Source organism: Pongo abelii, chromosome 3 (genome assembly GCF_028885655.2).
Source record: "Pongo abelii isolate AG06213 chromosome 3, NHGRI_mPonAbe1-v2.0_pri, whole genome shotgun sequence".
In the NCBI taxonomy this organism is placed as follows: domain Eukaryota; kingdom Metazoa; phylum Chordata; class Mammalia; order Primates; family Hominidae; genus Pongo; species Pongo abelii.
Window position 1 is genome coordinate 122,609,363 of NC_071988.2, and position 17,932 is coordinate 122,627,294.

General features: G+C 35.1%; 1 protein-coding gene across 3 annotated transcripts in view; it reads right to left on the reverse strand.

Annotated features, from left to right (window-relative positions):
• Positions 1 to 17,932, reverse strand: part of PPP3CA (protein phosphatase 3 catalytic subunit alpha) — a 331,868-nt gene that overhangs the window by 41,635 nt on the left and 272,301 nt on the right. For all 3 annotated transcript variants that reach the window (XM_054553399.2, XM_063723223.1, NM_001133985.1), the window contains 1 exon segment: positions 15,637 to 15,731. In XM_054553399.2, the coding sequence (XP_054409374.1) occupies positions 15,637 to 15,731 (95 nt within the window).

A 17,932-nucleotide genomic window follows, 5' to 3' on the forward strand; every position in this document is an offset into this window, starting at 1 on the left:
ATGCTAAAAACATGCAAAATAAAAAAAACAAGGCAAACTATCATATCAATACTTTTGATCTTCAGTATGAGAAAGGTGAAGTATTTCTCATCTTTGCTAAGTGCTACCAGAGTTCTAGCTCCATGTAAAAGGTTTTTACTATTTCGGAACACTGAATATTCACAGCAGAAATGCATCCTCATATCTTCAGATGAATCTTTAAGGCTCTAAATTGTCTTTTTAAAGAGTAATTTCTCCTCTAAATTCCCCTACGTTTTATTAACCTTAGGTTGGTGGTACAGCAGGAGGAAGGAAAGCAAATATTATAATTAACAGTGCCCTGGAGGAAAGAGACAGGCTTTATATAATAATCTGCACAACAAATCTGAGAAGCAGGTGTGACTGCCCTTATGTCACAAAGGAATTGTGGTTGAGAAATGGAGAAACTTGCTCAAGATCACGCAACCAGTAACTGACAGATCTCACTCATTATTTAAACTCAGCTTTTTCTGACACCAAATTCATTCCCTTTCTTTCATTCCCTGCTGTCTCTCATAAATTATAAATGTATGAATTCTAGTCCTAGCTGTTATAATAATTTAACTTTGAATATGGATTTCATAATTAAAGAGGTTTTAGCTTTTGCCAAAATACACGTTTGAGTGAAACAGGATGCAATTCACAAGCAAGAGTAAGTCTCATCCAATAGATAAAACAGAAGTTCTGTTTTGTAGTTGGTGAGACAAAAGTTAATTTGACCTTGGCTCAATACAATTTACTTGAGTACCTACTGATAAAGCAAATATTGTTTTCAGATTTTATTTTCGTTTATTTATTGAGTATCTGATATATGCCAGGCATTATGTGTGGCCCTTTACAAACATAATTACAAATCCTCACAATATTCCTAAAAGTGGTTCTTATCATTTATATTTTGAAAACAAGCAAACAGAGAGGTTATCTGCCCACAGTCACTTAGAAAGAGGTAAATCTCACTTTTGGCCTGAGTCTAAAGTCTCTGATCCTTCTATTACATCATAATATACTCATCCTAATAGTATAAATCATTCAGTGTCTATTAAGTTTTGGACACACATTCTTTCTCCTTCCATGTTTAATCTCTTTAAAGAAGAGCACTGGACTGGAAAGCCAGGAGGCCAGACTACAAGATGGAATCTGTCACTAATTATTCACCAGACTAAGGTACTTAATATCTTTAGGTCTCAGTTACCTAACTACGTGGGTTCATAGATAATTTATAAAGTCTCTTCCGGATCTGAATGATGTTAACAAACTTCACTGTTAACAATGAAAGGCCTCATCACTAATGCAAAAAATAATATTCTCAGTAGTTCTATAGGGTATAAATAGAATTTTTTCTTATTTTTCTCTAGCTCAAAAAATCCTAAAATTAAAAAATGAAACTACAACAATATGTATTCTTTTTTCTTCAGCAACACATTTATGCAAAAATACTTTTTGAATAACCTTACATTAGTAAGTTACTAAAAATTCTGATATTTTTGTAAAATAAATATATAACACAGAAATACATGAGAAAAAAAAAAACTAAAACAGTCCAAAATATCTGCAGTCACGAAATTCACAGTTAACGTTTCATCTTCCACCTCCCACATCCTCCACCCCTGCCACCTGCCTCCGACTGTCATTGGGATTACAAAACCCAACTGGAGCCCTAACAGTGTGCTCTTCTCTGAAGTACTTGAAAGACGTTTATCTCCAGTACAATATAAATAATACAAATAGTTGTACTTCAATAATCACTCAAGACCACCTCCTGATACCTTGTCTGAGAAACAGAGAAAAAAAGAACAAAAGTCTACCACCAAGGAGCTCCTTTATTCTACTGGCAATTCCACATGACCTCTTGTCACTTAACAATTGTAACAGAGAGACGGTGACATACATGCAGGCCTGACATTATTAACCATCATTCAGAGTACACCAGACACCACAGAAATAAATGCTCTTCTGTTGTACTTGCAGGTATGAAGAACAGCTGGAAGGAAATTTGGTATAATGAAAAGAATACTAATCCCACGAATCTGGAAGACTGACTGCCAGTCCTTTTTCTGATGTCAAAATTACTGTCTTAAAGTTATGCAATCCACTCATTTTTATAGTACCTGTAGAACCCTGTGTTCAAAGACATGCTGTAAAAGATGTAAAATTAGTAATCAAGGGCCTGCTCCTACTTGGTGAATGGGGAAGGGGGACTGGACCTCGAGTATTTCTAATAACACAACTGGTTCCCTGCACATAGTGAAGTCCAAGGAACAGAATCTCTATCTTAATCCACTGCTCTGTCTACCAAGCCATGTACTAAGTTGCCTGACCATATCCAAATCTGTAAAACAGGGGGTCTTTCTTAATTTGAAATTTTGATGAGATCAAAAAAAAAAAAACAAAACTAGTATTTCATAAGAACTTGAAAACATTTCTCAACATGCTCTCTACAATTTCCATCACCCAGGGAAACTAGAGACAAAACAATGAATGACAAGAGTAGAAAGAGTAGAAAGAGACAAAGCAATGAATGACAAGAGTAGAAAGTAGTTTTTTTTTCTCATGTATTTCTGTGTTATATATTTATTTTACAAAAATATCAGAATTTTGAGTAACTTACTAATGTAAGGTTATTCAAAAAGTATTTTTGCATAAATGTGTTGCTGAAGAAAAAAGAATACATATTGTTGTAGTTTCATTTTTTAATTTTAATTAGGTGATATACCTAATGCTAAATGACGAGTTAATGGGCGCAGCACAGCAACATGGCACATGTATACATATGTAACAAACCTGCATGTTGTGCACATGTACCCTAAAACTTAAAGTATAATAATAATAATAATAATAATAATAATAATAAAAGCTTCTAATTAAAGACCAGCTATCAAAATTATTGCTAACAAGTGGTATTAACCAGTTTACCAAACCACACATGGACTAAGCACTTTTCAAGTGGGTGTCCAGAGGAATACAAAGTTCTTTTTCTGAAAAACCTGTAACTGTAATGCTTCCAACATAATTCAGGCATTCTTCACACCACTAGTCCTGATTTTAAGACAGGGGAGAAGAGGTCAAAAGAATGAAAAATGACTTGAATTTTATTCCTGTTCTCACCCTTTTGCTAGTGTCTTTCATCTCCTTATCTCTAACTGACCATCCTCTTCCACCTTCAGAGGATGGGAAAGAGGGAAAGAAAAGAAACAAAGATGAGAAGAAACCGAATGGGGGCATTCCAGAATCATAATCCATCCAGAAATAGCAAAAGCACAAATAAATTGCATAATAGACCCAGGATGTTTTTTCCTTCCAATTCTTCCACCCGCAGATGCCCTAGCAGAAAAACTAGCATCAGTGTGTTCTTTTGGCAAAGTCCTACCATCACGAAAGGAGGCATAATGCCTTGGTGGATACAATTCCTGAAGCAGGACCCATGCAACTCATAATGTTCTAGGGCAGCATTTGAAGATTATGCTGGTATGCTGCATGCAGGGGTTTTTTTAAATTCTGGGAGCCATGCTACTTAGTTTTCAAAAATCTGTATTTTCTCATAAAGATTACTTTTTGGGGGTACAATTTTCATTTAAGATTGTGTGAATATGTATATATGCATATTCACATATACGCATACTTTTCCGTAGTATATATTACAGCATTCATGAACACAGTCTCTACAATTCCTTCCATTCTAAAATCTGACTTCTAACTTCCACCTCCTTTTTTTCCCCTTCAATGTCCTAGTTCTTGCTGGATGAATTCTGTCTTAAAAAGATTATTTTAATATTATTAATAACTTAAAGGGAAATGGACTAATTCATGATGGTGACAGTATTTGGTGAGCAAGGACTGTATTCATAACTTTTATTCTCTAGATCATAAGCTTAAGTGAAAGTTATGTGTTCAAGCCACTTATGAAGATAAACTTCAAGCCTTAAATTTTTAGGTAATTTGACCATGATATTCTTCAGTATGAGAAAGTTAATGTTTATATTGTTTCATCCAGTACCTAATATAGGGTCTTTCACAAGCAAATTTTCAGTAAATTTGTGTAGTGACTAAATTTTTCTTTATTTATTTTTCAAGAGATGGGGTCTTGCTCTGTTGCTCAGGCTGGAATGCAATGGCATAATCATAGCTAACTGCAGTTTCGAACTCCTGGGCTCAAGTGATCCTCCCACTTTAGCCTCCCAAGTAGCTGGGACTACAGGCACACACCACCATGCCTGGCTCATAATGACTAAATTTCAGCCAATCTGAAATATTTTGTTATTAGTGGATACAAACAGTAGGTATATATGACTGACTTGAAGCTATGAGATATTTTGTGTGTATCAACGATACACATGTATGTTACTATATATAATCACTTTATGTCCATTCTAGCCCTTGCCCCACTCCTCTTACTCACTAAGTGGAAATGGAAATACATTCTCAACCTTTATATACCTTATATACCTTGTACATGCATCCTTCATAGTACCTACAACACCTTTTTAAACTTTGTTACAAGTCTCCTAAATAAGATATTCATATTATCTTACCTACATGAAGGGCAGAGATGGCACTAGATATTTGTATGAAACAATATGAGGTAATCTTATGACTATGTGCATGTGTGCATGTGTGTGTACTGTTGAGCACTGAACAATGCAGTTTTGAACTGCATGGGTCCACTTATATGCAGATTTTCTTCTGCTTTTGCCACCCTTGAGTCAGCAAGACCAACACTTCTTCTTCCTTCTCCTCAGCCTGCTCAACATGAAGATGACCAGGATGAAAACTTTTATGATAATCCACATCCACTTAATGAACAGTAAATATATTTTCTCTTGCTTATGATTTCCGTCAGGACATTTTTTCCTCTAGGTTTTGTGTATTATATACTATAAGAATACAGAATATAATACACATAACATACAAAATATGTGTTAATTGACTGTTTACGTTATCAGGAAGGCTCTGGGCAACAGTAGGCTATTAGTAGTTAAGTTTTTGGTGAATCAAAAGTTATATGTGGATTTTTGATTGCAATGGGGGTTGGCACCCCTAACTGCTGTGTTGTTCCAGGGTCAATTCTGTATGTGTTTCCATTCTTAATACAGGGTTAGCAAATTCTTAACCAGGTTATTATTCATATATAGAATTTTGGATAAAGTAAGTGGGAGGAAGACAATAGAAGGAATGAGGGAGGCACAGATCCCTTTTTATTTTTTTATAGTGTTATGTACTATATCTGGCATATGGTTGATGCTTAATTGTGTTGTTTGAAGAAAAAACCTAAGGAATGAAAATAGAAAATGGGAGAGAGGGAAAAAGAGAGGAAAGAAACACAAAGCATACAACTAATCAGGATACTAAAAACATAACTAACAAAATATAAACAGAAATCTGAGGGAAACCTAAAGGAATTTAGGTAAAAGGCAATGTGTCACCTCAAAGGCTAAACTGTTTTAAAATTGTAAGAGCATGTAAATTAAAGAACAGTGGAAACGATACTAGTTCTGTCACATGGCAACTGCATGAACTTGGGCAAATATTTCTCCTTATTTAGTCTTTACTTTCCAAACTTGTAAAATAGGAATAGCCCTCTCATTTTTAAAGTATAAAGATGAAATAATCCAATTGCTGAGAATGGGCCAGGGAAAAAATAATACATGTGATTAATATGCATGATAATCTTAAACAATCAGATGAAGTATTTTGTCCCTCAGAAATGTAAAGTATTATATAAGTCTGTTTCAAATACCTCAAGGTGGGCATGGCTATCTATTTTAAATAGTTTGCCATTTTATAATTCCCACCTAATGTGTTATACCTACATACTAGGATCCAGAGAATTTGGGGCTGATAATTGATCTTTGTATGTAGCTCAAGTCCAGTTAAACATTGTGAATCACTTCTAACATTACAATTTTGCATAGAGTATTTGAATTTCTTCTAGCAAAATTTTTTTTGTTAATAAGAAAGAATCATTGGCAATTATCAGTTCCTTAACAGTTTCAGCTAGTGAATTCATTTATGTTCTAATCTATATTATAACAATGCTAAAGTGAGGCTTACACAAACCTAGACTAAAAACAGAGAGAGAGAGTCTTAGCTGAAGCTTTAAGCTATCGGAGGAGATGGCATGGGCGTAGTAAACACTGTGCCTTCACCGTGCCTTCACCTTGCTCTCATTCATTGCAGCTCCAAAAGCCTAATAAGGGCAACTGTACTCTGGTGGGAGGTATTTTGAAACTGGTGTTATCTCTACACATTCGTAGAAGACCCTTTTCAACTTCAAGCTTGGACTTTGTATCAGGCCTTGAGCTATAGCTTGCAATGATTCTAGCTTATCTTCGAGATATCCTTGGCACTGAGTTAGTGTTAAGTTCCTACACTTCATATCAACATTGTTTTCCACGGAAATAATGTTATGGCAGACTTTTTGACACTGTAAGAGTAAACTCTAAGAGTCTCTTGCAGGTCTAGAATTCCTAGATAATGAAAGCAACCCATTAATTCAAGTTTTTAACATTCCTTAGATTGTTACTGTTTTTCTCTTGTTGAATGCTTTACAGAGAATGAGATTTCTAGAGAAGTAAGTTTTAGTTCAACCGAAGAATCAACTAACCATCAGGGCTATCAGACAACGGAATTCAAAATTCAATACTTTAAGATGGATTCTTTGATTGACCCTTTTCAGCTGGTGGCAGAAGAGCACCGGGCAATGAATCTGTATGGAGGATTCAGCATTGAATGCTCCTTTGTTCCCTGGTAAGGTCTCCCATAACTCTGACATCTGAAATCCTGTAATTCTATAAGCAAAGCTTTGTGAAAAGCAAGAATTACCTCATACCCTGTGTCTTAACTTTGTTGAGGTTTCACAACTACTTAACTAAATTTACAATTAGAGAGTAGTGATTTTTAAGAAATCAAGAAGGTCATCTGTTGGCACAAAGATACAGAGATTATGTGTAGATTCACTCAATTAAAATATATAGTACAAGGAATCTTTCAATATTAAATTTTAATGGGATAGTTTATATTTTACCATCCCTTCCATTAATTAAATGTTTAAATGTGAGCAAGTGACTACTGGATTAAAACTAACCTATTTACAAAGTGGCCTCTAGCAATGACACTTTCACAGTGGAGCTGTATAAACAAAAGCAAAAGTGCTTTAGGGAATACATTTTAAAGGGAGAAATGAATTATTTATTTTAGAAAAATGTAAAAGATATTCTAACTTCATTCTTTTAATAATGCATATATTTGGATGCGTAACACTCAGGTAATTTTAAAGTGATAACAAATGACTCTTCATTTCAAAAGCTTTCTTTTCTTATTGAAGAATAGTAAGAGTCATCTAAACATAATGGAACCATGAGGTGAAGAGTGGATTAGTGGATCATTCACAAACATTTCACACAACAAAGCTAAGGCAGAAGAGTACAGACACAGCTTAATATGTGGGCATGTGGGCTCTGCAGTCAGTCGGCTGAGTTTCAATCTCAGGGCTTTCTGGTATCAGCTTGTGTCAACCTTGGGAAAAATATGCAGTTCCTTTGTGCCCTAGATTTTCATCAATAAAATCAAGATTATACAGTAATTCATAGGGTTGTTGAAAGACTAAATGCATTTATACACATAAACTCTGAACAGTGTCTGGCACATAATAAGTGCTCAAAAATGTTAGTTATTATTATATGCTATTTATAGGAACAAAGTGAACAGCATAGGTATAGTATGCTATCACAACTGAAGGGAAATATTTACATTTGCTAAATATATAACCAACTGAAGACTTTAAAAAATATGGCTAACACAGTGAAACCCCGTCTCTACTAAAAATACAAAAAATTAGCCAGGCGTGGTGGTGGGCACCTATAGTCCCAGCTACTCAGGAGGCTGAGGCAGGAGAATGGTGTGAACCCAGAAGGTGGAGCTTGCAGTGAGCCGAGATTGAGCCACTGCACTCTAGCCTGGGGGACAGAGCGAGACTCCTCAAAAAAAAAAAAAAAATACACGTATATAAAGCTATATCACTCGAGGTGACAATGATAATGACAATGGTAAATGAAATTAATATTACAGTTGGATTAATTACACATGTTGAATCTTGGATATAAAATGCAATGAGAGGAGACATTCTGTTGAAATCTCTCTGCAGTGAATTTTAATCATTCATCTCAGAGGGTGATTTTTCTAAAAGCCAATCAAAACTTCCTACCCTTGGGTTCTCTTCAGCCTTAAATGTTTACATAAATTTCTTTTCTACCACCATATATATATACACACACATATATATGTATATATATACACACACATATATATGTATATATATACACACACATATATACATTTTTTTTTTTTTGAGATGGAGTCTCACTCTGTTGCCCAGGCTGGAGTGCAATGGCGTGATCTCGGCTCACTGCAACCTCAGCCTCCCAGGTTCAAGCGATTCTCCCTCCTCAGCCTCCCAAATAGTTGGGACTACAGGTGTGGGCCACCACACCCAGCTAATTTTTGTATGTTTAGTACAGACGGGGTTTCACCATATTGGCCAGGCTGGTCTCAAACTTCTGACCTCATGATCTGCCCGCCTCAGCCTCTCAAAGTGCTGGGATGCACCCGGCCTATCTACCACCCCATATTGATAATAAAAGAATACTAAGAGGTTTTGTTTGTAATTTCTACTTTATTCCTTCATATAAATTATTGTATTTCATACCATTCCTCAGTGAACTCTCTTAGGCTTAATAATCATTATGAAGAAATTATCTTTCTAGTGTGTATAATTCTATCATACCCATATGGCTTTAAGAATCTTTATCAAATAAATGAAGGAATGAATTAGGGGTTGGGGGGATGTCTTATTGTTTTGCTTTAGTCAAAAAACAAAAATAAAAAAGTAAAACAATCTTAGCCTACAATTACCAGAAAGTACCAAATATACTGCCCTGACTGTATGTTTACATTTTTTATACTGCAGTAAGTGATCTGGGGCAAACAAGTGCTCAGGACCCATTAAGAGGATCTTCAGGTTTGAGATGATGGCAGGGAAAAAGTATATGCTGGGAAAACTGTTGTTATGGGGCAAAGTCTCTGGATTAATTTTATCCAACTTTTAAAGCAACCAGTGATCACATTTAACCTGTGATTGTAAGGATACAAAAAAAAATGCTTTAAAAGTCAATACTAAAAGTTATGTCCATGCTTAAGACAAGCCTCAGGCTCGTAGAAATGGATCTTTGCTGTAAAACATGGTTCAACTTTGTAGGGGAGTGAGCTCTTTGATGTGCTGTGGTGGAGACAGATATGCTACTCGGAGACGCCTGGGTATAGATTCATCCCACTTTCCTTTCGGAGACCCCTCATCTCTCTCTCAAAAAGATCTGAGCTAGCTGGTTCTGAATTTGGCTTGTGAACCACAAGGGTAGCAGATATCTATAAGCTTGTGAAAAATATTCCTGAATGATAAAACAACCTCCTAGTGGAAAAAAATTGTGGTATAGTATGGAATGAGCTTCCGAGGTCTGGCCATACCACACTGTGTAGACAGTGTCACTGAGGGTTCCCGCCAGAAGTCAGGAGACCAAGTCAAGCTGGCATCGGATACGTTACATCTGCTCCTTTCTGTTCACATCATGACTGCCAACAAAATTCTTATGTTGGTTCATTATAGCAGCAATTCCATTCTCTCTTACAATGGTATCTTCCTGCCAAGCCAGAAATTCTCTTTTTATTTATAAATGGTGTCTTCTTGAAGCCTATGACTCCTTTTTGATTGGAAAATACATGAGGATGTGGAAAACATCACGACTAAAATGCTTTTTATCAGCAATTATATCAAGTTGCTAATTTATAAGTCCAAAACATCATATTTTTCCCTATCAAAAAGGATAGACTTTTACATCTCAGAATTTTAGCAAATGATGCTGTAGTAGTCTGTTCTCACGCTGCTAATAAAGACATACCTGAGACTGGGTAATTTATAAAGGAAAGAGGTTTAATGGACTCACAGCTCCACATGGCTAGGGAGGCCTCACAATCATGGTGGAAGTCAAAGGAGAAGCAAAGGCATGTCTTACATGGTGACCGGCAAGAGAGCTTGCCCAGCGGAACTCCCATTTATAAAACCATCAGATCTTGTGAGACTTACTCACTACCATGAGAACAGTATGGGGGAAACCACTTCCATGATTCAATTATCTCCACCTGGCCCTGCCCTTGACAGGTGGGGATTATTACAATTCAAGGTGAAATCTGGGTGGGGACACAGCAAAACCATAGCAGATGCTTTCCATGTGCATCTTATAAAAGCAATTTTCTACCTCTCTCTTCCTTAACTACTTTAATATTGAATTGGTTTCTTTCTTGGTTATCATTTAAATGTATGGTCTTGATTACTAAATTAGTTTCGTTGCCATTAGACTTTCCTCTCAAATCCAAAATAATTTTCATTTAACAAATTTCCTTAATTTTACTGTCAGTAGTGTGTACTGGAACTAAGTTACATACCCCTGGTATATATGTTTATATTTCTTTACATATATATCATATATCTAACCACTCATCTAATCACCCGTCCATCCAACAACTCATCTGAACTACAGAGAACTTGTACCACATGGAAACCTACTGTCATTTACTTTAGATTCTTTTGAAGCACAGGTGTACCTCTACAGAGAAAATGAATTCAAGTGTTTACATCAAGGTATAAAATACATTTTCCCAGAGGTTCATTACAATTTTTGGTCAAACTGAGTTGTTTAAGCCAATGTTCACATCTGCCACTCTATTTCTCAATCCAGAGAGATTTTACTCTCACTGATTGCTTACATGTCACTTCCCCAGTTAGTCCCCATAGACTAATTTTTCACTCTCATATCACACCACTCTTTCCTTTGTTGCTTTTTCCAAATATATATAAATAATTATTGGTGGAATTATTTATTTAATGTCTATCATACTACCAGATTATTAAGCACACTAAGGCAAAGACCATGTCTGTCTTGTTTCATTTATATCCCCAACACCTAGCATGGTGCTTGGTATATAGTCAGTTCTCAATAAAGGTTTATTGTATTGGTGAGTGGGTATAGTCAAAATCACTTTTACAGGGGGCAAATAATTTTTTAAAAAATTGAAGCTATGTGTCACTACTGTAATTTTAATCTGATTGGTGTATTTCAGTAATTAGGAAATAGGTTTTCCTTTAGGTCTACAGATTCACAGGAGAAAATTCAACAATTCAAATATGCAAAGTGCTCTGCAAATGTTTAACTCCAATTTAGAAAGGGTATCAGCACTGGTTATAGGAGTGATTTAAAGTGAGATAAAGATCTGTGGGTCAATATTGATAGGGTACTTTTGGTCACAGGCTTGCTGTTAATTCTCCAAAAAAAAAAATGCTTAAATCAATGCATGTATTGACTGCCTACCATGTACAAGGCATGCAACTTGGCTTTACAATGTGTACCAAAAAGCCTCATGTTTCAAACTAATTATAATCTCATTGGGAAATAACAGGAATGCATGGAAAAGCTAACAAGAAAAACAGTAAACAATAAATACAAGAGAAATGATCAGCATTGCAGACATTCAGAGAAGGACCACCAACAGAGGTTTTATGGAAACGCAGACTGGAGTGGGTCTAGTCTACTTAGGCAGAAGAATGAGACAAATATTTTGGATAGAAATAAGTATGTAGGCGAAAAAGTGGAGAAACAGCCAAAGTTGCTTAGGGCAATGAGGTTTACCCCAAGATAAGCAGAGAGACAGGTGATAATGGTAGATTTAGGCATATAGTGAAATTATAAATAAGAAACTGAGGAATAAGGGAATTTTCCTGCGAGCTTCTGTGAAGCTTTGCACTAACATGTGACAAAATAATAACAACATAAAATATTCAATAATGATAATGTCTTAATATTGCACAGCATTTTGTTTCAAAGCGATTTCATGTAATATTCACAAGCGAACATTTTTTCTCATCTCATAGCAATGCCACTGCATGTTCAATAAATTTACATGAGTTAGTTGCTTAATGGCAGAGCTGAGATTCAAACCTACATCTTTTGCTATAGCATCTTGCAGAGCTGTCTGAGTGAAGACACAGAGGCAGGGAGACAGGCGGGAAGACAGCGCAGACTGGAAAGGATGAGACTGAACGAATTAATGTGGGCTATACCAAGAGATGGAACATTTAGTCCTCATAACTTTCTGAATGCTATTTGTTAATTACAGGTAAGTTATGAACTACTAATAAGAAATACTGGATATTTAAATATGAATCTGATCACAACTATTATTGGTTTTAAGATGGCAAGAATAAACCTATTTCTCTCACTGTTTCATTTTGCCAGATAGTATTACTGCTGTCTTAAGCTGCAGGAGCTTTAAGAATCAAATCATACTGTAACTAACAGGTTCTAATTCCACAGTACTTTATTATCCTTTGTTTCTAACAATCAAATGGTTAACTCACAGATTCTCCACAGCTATTTTCCAATGATTGGGTTTTGAAGGTGCTTGCAATCCAATTTTATTACATTGCTTTTAAAAATTCTAGTTAACATCAATTTTATTCAAACACAGTAATTTTCACTTTAGCAGTGAATAATTGACTCCCACTCCCACATACTGTATACACTGTTAGCATAACAGCTTTAAAGTGCTTCAGAAATTTTACATAAAAGTCTTTTGAATTTTGTTTAAACTAAAGAATACATCTTTCTCTTCCCTATCAGTTTATCTTTTCCTCTCCGTAGAATATTTTCTTTTATGAAAAGGTTCCCAAAATGAAACAGTTCTACTCCCTTTCCTGACAGATTCTGATCTACCCCAAAGGCAAGAACACAGTGAAAAGAACTACAAAATCTCAAAGTCAGTGATGCACTGGTATCTGTTTTTTTTTTTTTTTTTTTTTTTTTTTTTTTTTTTTTTTTAAGTTCCAAACTTGTTAAATCAGAACTATACAAAAAGAAGAAATAGACACCTTATTTGAGAAATAGCTACTGGTATCAGGCAAAACTGCATTACCTAGCATTATGAAGAATTGAAAGAGTCTAAGTTTGTTTTTGTGGAGTAAAATCCAATTTTTATTCCTTTTTTACTGTTTTGGTTTTCTTTTTCAGGAATTGTTGGAAAACTTCTAAGTAGAGTACATGCTATTTAGTAATCAGTCTTTGGCAAGAAAATGACTTTTAGGGACATTTCCTTCCCTCAGTTTAATAGTAAAAAATCTTAATGCCATAGAACAATACAAACTCGTGTTTATAAAAAATATATAAAAGCATATTTTATGTACTTTTGGTAAATTATAGGATCATGATGGGACTGGGATATACAATATGACTTACTAAATTCCTGCATTCCCTGCAGGTATCTCAGGGTCCTTCTCTCGTGCAAGATTGAGAATCCTCATCCAGTCAAAGAGATTAGCTTCTATGAGTTTTATACAATAAATGTTTACTGCTTTAAAAATATTCATTGGCCTTGATACTATTTATTTCTCTTTCTAATCAAACATTCACTATTCTTTAACATCCAGATCATATTTTATCTTAAGGCCTTCTCTGACCATTCTAGAAAATTATCCCTTACCAAATGTATTTCGTGTTTGACTCTCTTTGTTTACACTTAATTATCTTGGGTCTTATATTGTTAGTTAAATTACCCAAATGTCTTACTTTGTCAACTCTACAGTAGTTTTAAAAATCAAATCATACTGTAACTATTAGCTTATAATTCCAGAGTCCTTTATGATCATTTGTTTCTAACAATCAAATGATTAACTCATAGATTCTTCACAGCTATTTTTCCACTGATTGTGTTTTAAAGGTGCTTGCAACCCAATTTTATTGCAGTGCTTTTCAAAATTCTAGGTGACATCAATTTTATTCAAATACAATAATCTTCACTTTAGCAGTGAATCACTGACTCCCACTCCCACATACTTAAAAGCACGCGGCAAGCAGAGAACATGTTTTATTTTATTTTGCATTCTTCTTGCCATAGACTACTAAAGGCAGCACTTCTTTTCTAGGAACTGCCTCCTTTCTCCCCCATGGTTACAACAAAAACTGCACTATGCCTTACTGATAACCATGCTCGTTCACTATAGAGGAGGACCCACCATGGTCAAAATGGCAATGTAAAAGACCATATGGCTACAGCAAACACCATCCAGCAGATGTCATTCTCTGGGCTACCGGAAAGTGGAATACATGAAAGGAAACAAAGCACTACGGACATTCAACAGGTGTTTGGGAATAAAGGTGGCCAAGGCCCATATTAGGCATCCTGGACACCAGGCCTGGGCCAGGAAGACACCCATCACACCTCATTTATGAAGGGGCATGGCTCCTAATTCCAGGAGTTTCCAGACTGGTGCAGAAACTAGGCTGCCTTTTACCACCCCTTCTGGGCTATATTTGACCTTATATATGTTATTTGACTCCTTTTTTCCTTCTGTTTCCATTTCTCTTCTTTTTTTTTTTTTTGTGAGATGGAGTCTTGCTTTGTCGCCCAGGCTGGAGTACAGTGGTGCGAGCTGGGCTCACTGCAAGCTCCGCCTCCCAGGTTCACGCCATTCTCCTGCCTCAGCCTCCCGAGTAGCTGGGACTACAGGTGCCCGCCACCACGGCCAGATAATTTTTTGTGTTTTTTTTTTTAGTAGAGACGGGTTTTCACCGTGTTAGCCAGGATGGTCTCGATCTTCTGACTTTGTGATCCATTTCTCTTAATCTCAGAAAGCCACACTCGGACATGCTCCCTATATAATATCCAGACCAGTGCTACATAGAGTTAAAGGCTTTTTCACATTTTATCACCCATGTGATACATGTGGAACACTTTATAATATTTCCAAATAAAGAGATTACACTTATGAAAGAAGATAATAATGCACCCCTTGCTCTTCTTCTTTTCCCTGTAGTAAGTAATAATGCCCTTTTGTTTCATGTTTCTTTCAGGTATGGAGTTTCAGAAAAAAGGCACAGGACACTGAACCAGACGTATGGATTTGAACCTAGTTCATTAACTTCCTAATTAAGTGACCTTGGACAAGGCAATTAACCACAGGGACTCACTCTGCATATTAAAAAAGGAGGAGGTAGAGTAGCTAATAATATTTACCTTGAAGTTTACTCTTTTTTTGCTTTTTAAAGAAATAAACATTTACTTGCCTAGCATAGGAACCGATTCATGGTAGATGCTCAATAAATGCAATTCAAATTTGAATTTCAAGCTACTGGGTTTATTTTTTATTTTTCTTGATCCTTTCCATGCACAATCACACTTATTCTATTTAAATCCAAATTCTTTTTAAGAAGCATGATTTTGGATTATTTCCAATTATTATTTCTTTTAAAGTCTGTATCTACTAGAGCAGCAGCTGTCAAACCTGTTAAAAATTAAAATGTCCTAGAAAATATTTAAAAAATTAACAGTGCATAAGCCCAATCTCTGGCAAAATTTGAATCTGTATCTTTGAGGATAATCACAAAGTGTGCATCAAACAATAACTGAAAAAAATAAAAAAAAAAGACTGGTTAAAATAGTTAAGACCAAACCAAAATAAAACGGCTTAAGAATTATTACACATATTATGTAAGATTGCAAGAGGGATTTTAAAACACTTACCTTTGTTATTGTATACATCTAAGTAATTTGGTGCTGAAAAAATTGTAATTAGAGAAGGGAAGCCTGTTGTTTGGCTTTTCCTGTACATGCGGTACCTAAAAAGAACAAATACAGTCAAAACAAAGCTCGTATGGAAAAAAGATAATATCAAATCATAGATTCAGAAACAGAAAGTTAGATGAGTCAAGTTCCATTATTCAAAGGGCCTCCAATCATATAACACTAAGTAAAAATTTCTCTCTGAAGTCTGTTATACACAGGTATTAATACATTTCAAGGGGGTGGGCATGAAAACATACATTCATATGTAAAATTTCCAAACACGTATTTTCTAAGTTAGCAAACCTCAAGAGAGGGTGGAATTCATTGGAAAATCATAATTCATTTCCATGTGTTCAACAGAGAGGGCAAAGGCTGATTAGTGCACACAGATACTTTGTACCCACCCAAAATTTTCAAAATGTTGTCAACATTTTTGACATAAAAAGACCAAATAAGCAGAGCAAGATATAAAGACTTACCACCAATAACCAGGCCAATTATCCGATAAATCCACAATATTCTGTAAAGCATTTTGCCTAGACTAAGTGATTTTCTTTAAGAAGAATGTCCCCTTAAATTTACGAATTTTTAGATTAATAATTAAATTTAATTCATAGATTTAATACAATTCATAGATTCAGAGATATATAAGCATTTTGCCTAGACTAAGTGATTTTCTTTTAAAAGAATGTCCCCTTAAATCTATGAATTTTTACAAATTGAGACTGTTTCTATTTTAGAATTTTATTTATTACCAATCTCTGCTGGTGTCTACAGGTCAAAGATTATTGTCTCAGCAGGGTAATATTTAATCAATCAGTAATGAAACAGAACATTCACAAGAACTTTGGAAATAAACCAACAATCCAGTTACTAAGCAGAAATAATTTATAATATAACACTTTAGTTCTCAATTAAAAATACAGGTGACTCTGGCTCTTTCACATAAGGATAAAAATGTATTTCATGACTTCTGTGTAATCGATTTTAGGAGTATCAGTTTAGAAATACCTGTTCAAAACAACATTTTGTCATTTCTTTGTTGATCCGTATCATTTATTTCTGGTAGACTAAACCATGCCTAATATAGTTAGGTTTTAAAAGTAGCTCAAAAAGTACCTTTAGATAGATAAACAGCCACCTTCACATTTATAATTTTAAAAACACTGTGAGTCCTCTCTTTTTGGAACTTGGTCATACTATAAAAGAAAATGCCCCCTTAAAAACCTTTTGAAATGTTCTAGAAGTATGTATTCTGATTATGGAACTGAGCTTCATTATGGAAACAAAATCCATGTGAAAGACAGTTTCACTCTTATTCCTAGTACCTTGACTTTATAGACAGAGGGTGACTATGCCTACTTGACAACAAACACAAACAAAGAAACTGGATGACATAATCTCAATTTTTCCAATGAATCAATCAACTTATCATTCTAAACAAAAATACCTGATATTAACTGATGCACTTAACACACATTCAAGTAAGCCAATGTTTATGGGTATGTAGTGCAATTAGGATAAATCTGTCAAAAATGGGCAGTCAGCCGAATGGAACACAGCCAAAATAGCATCGTGACACCATAGCCTTGACAAGTGAGAACAATTATTTGAAGACCTGACTGGTTGGGTATATAAACAGGTTACTTCAAACATCAACTACAACACAGTGAGTATATAATACTGGATCCGTTCACACCTGTTAACTGATTTCTTGAAAACAGCTAATTGTGAAATGAACTTGGTATCTTTCTTGATTCAGGGATATCATAGACATGGGCCTCCTTCAAAATGCAGGTGTCCATATTCCCAATTTCAGCACATAGGTTATGAAAAGAAGTGCTGCTACTTTTCAGAAAACCTAGACTATGAAGGGATGAGTTTAATTATTCAAACGGAAGCAATGCCTTTCAGTGGAGCCTACTGGGAAACGGTATCAGACCTCAAATCTTAAAATTATTCTAATTTCTCCCTAATGTAGATTTAACACACTATTAAAGTGAACATCTAAAATTTCATAATTTTCTAAACCTCCAAAATTGTTCTACATCTTAGAAACTTACCAGGTGAGACAGAATCAACTTTATGTAATCATTTGCTAGTTAGAACATAAAATTTTCCCTGTTTTTAAAGATGTCCCTATTCTTTTCCCTTTAAAATCAGGGATATTACAGGGATCAGGAATGGTATTCAGGATTAGGAATGGTATTCTTTAAAACAACAGTAAAATGTGCAATACCTGTTTAATATTTAT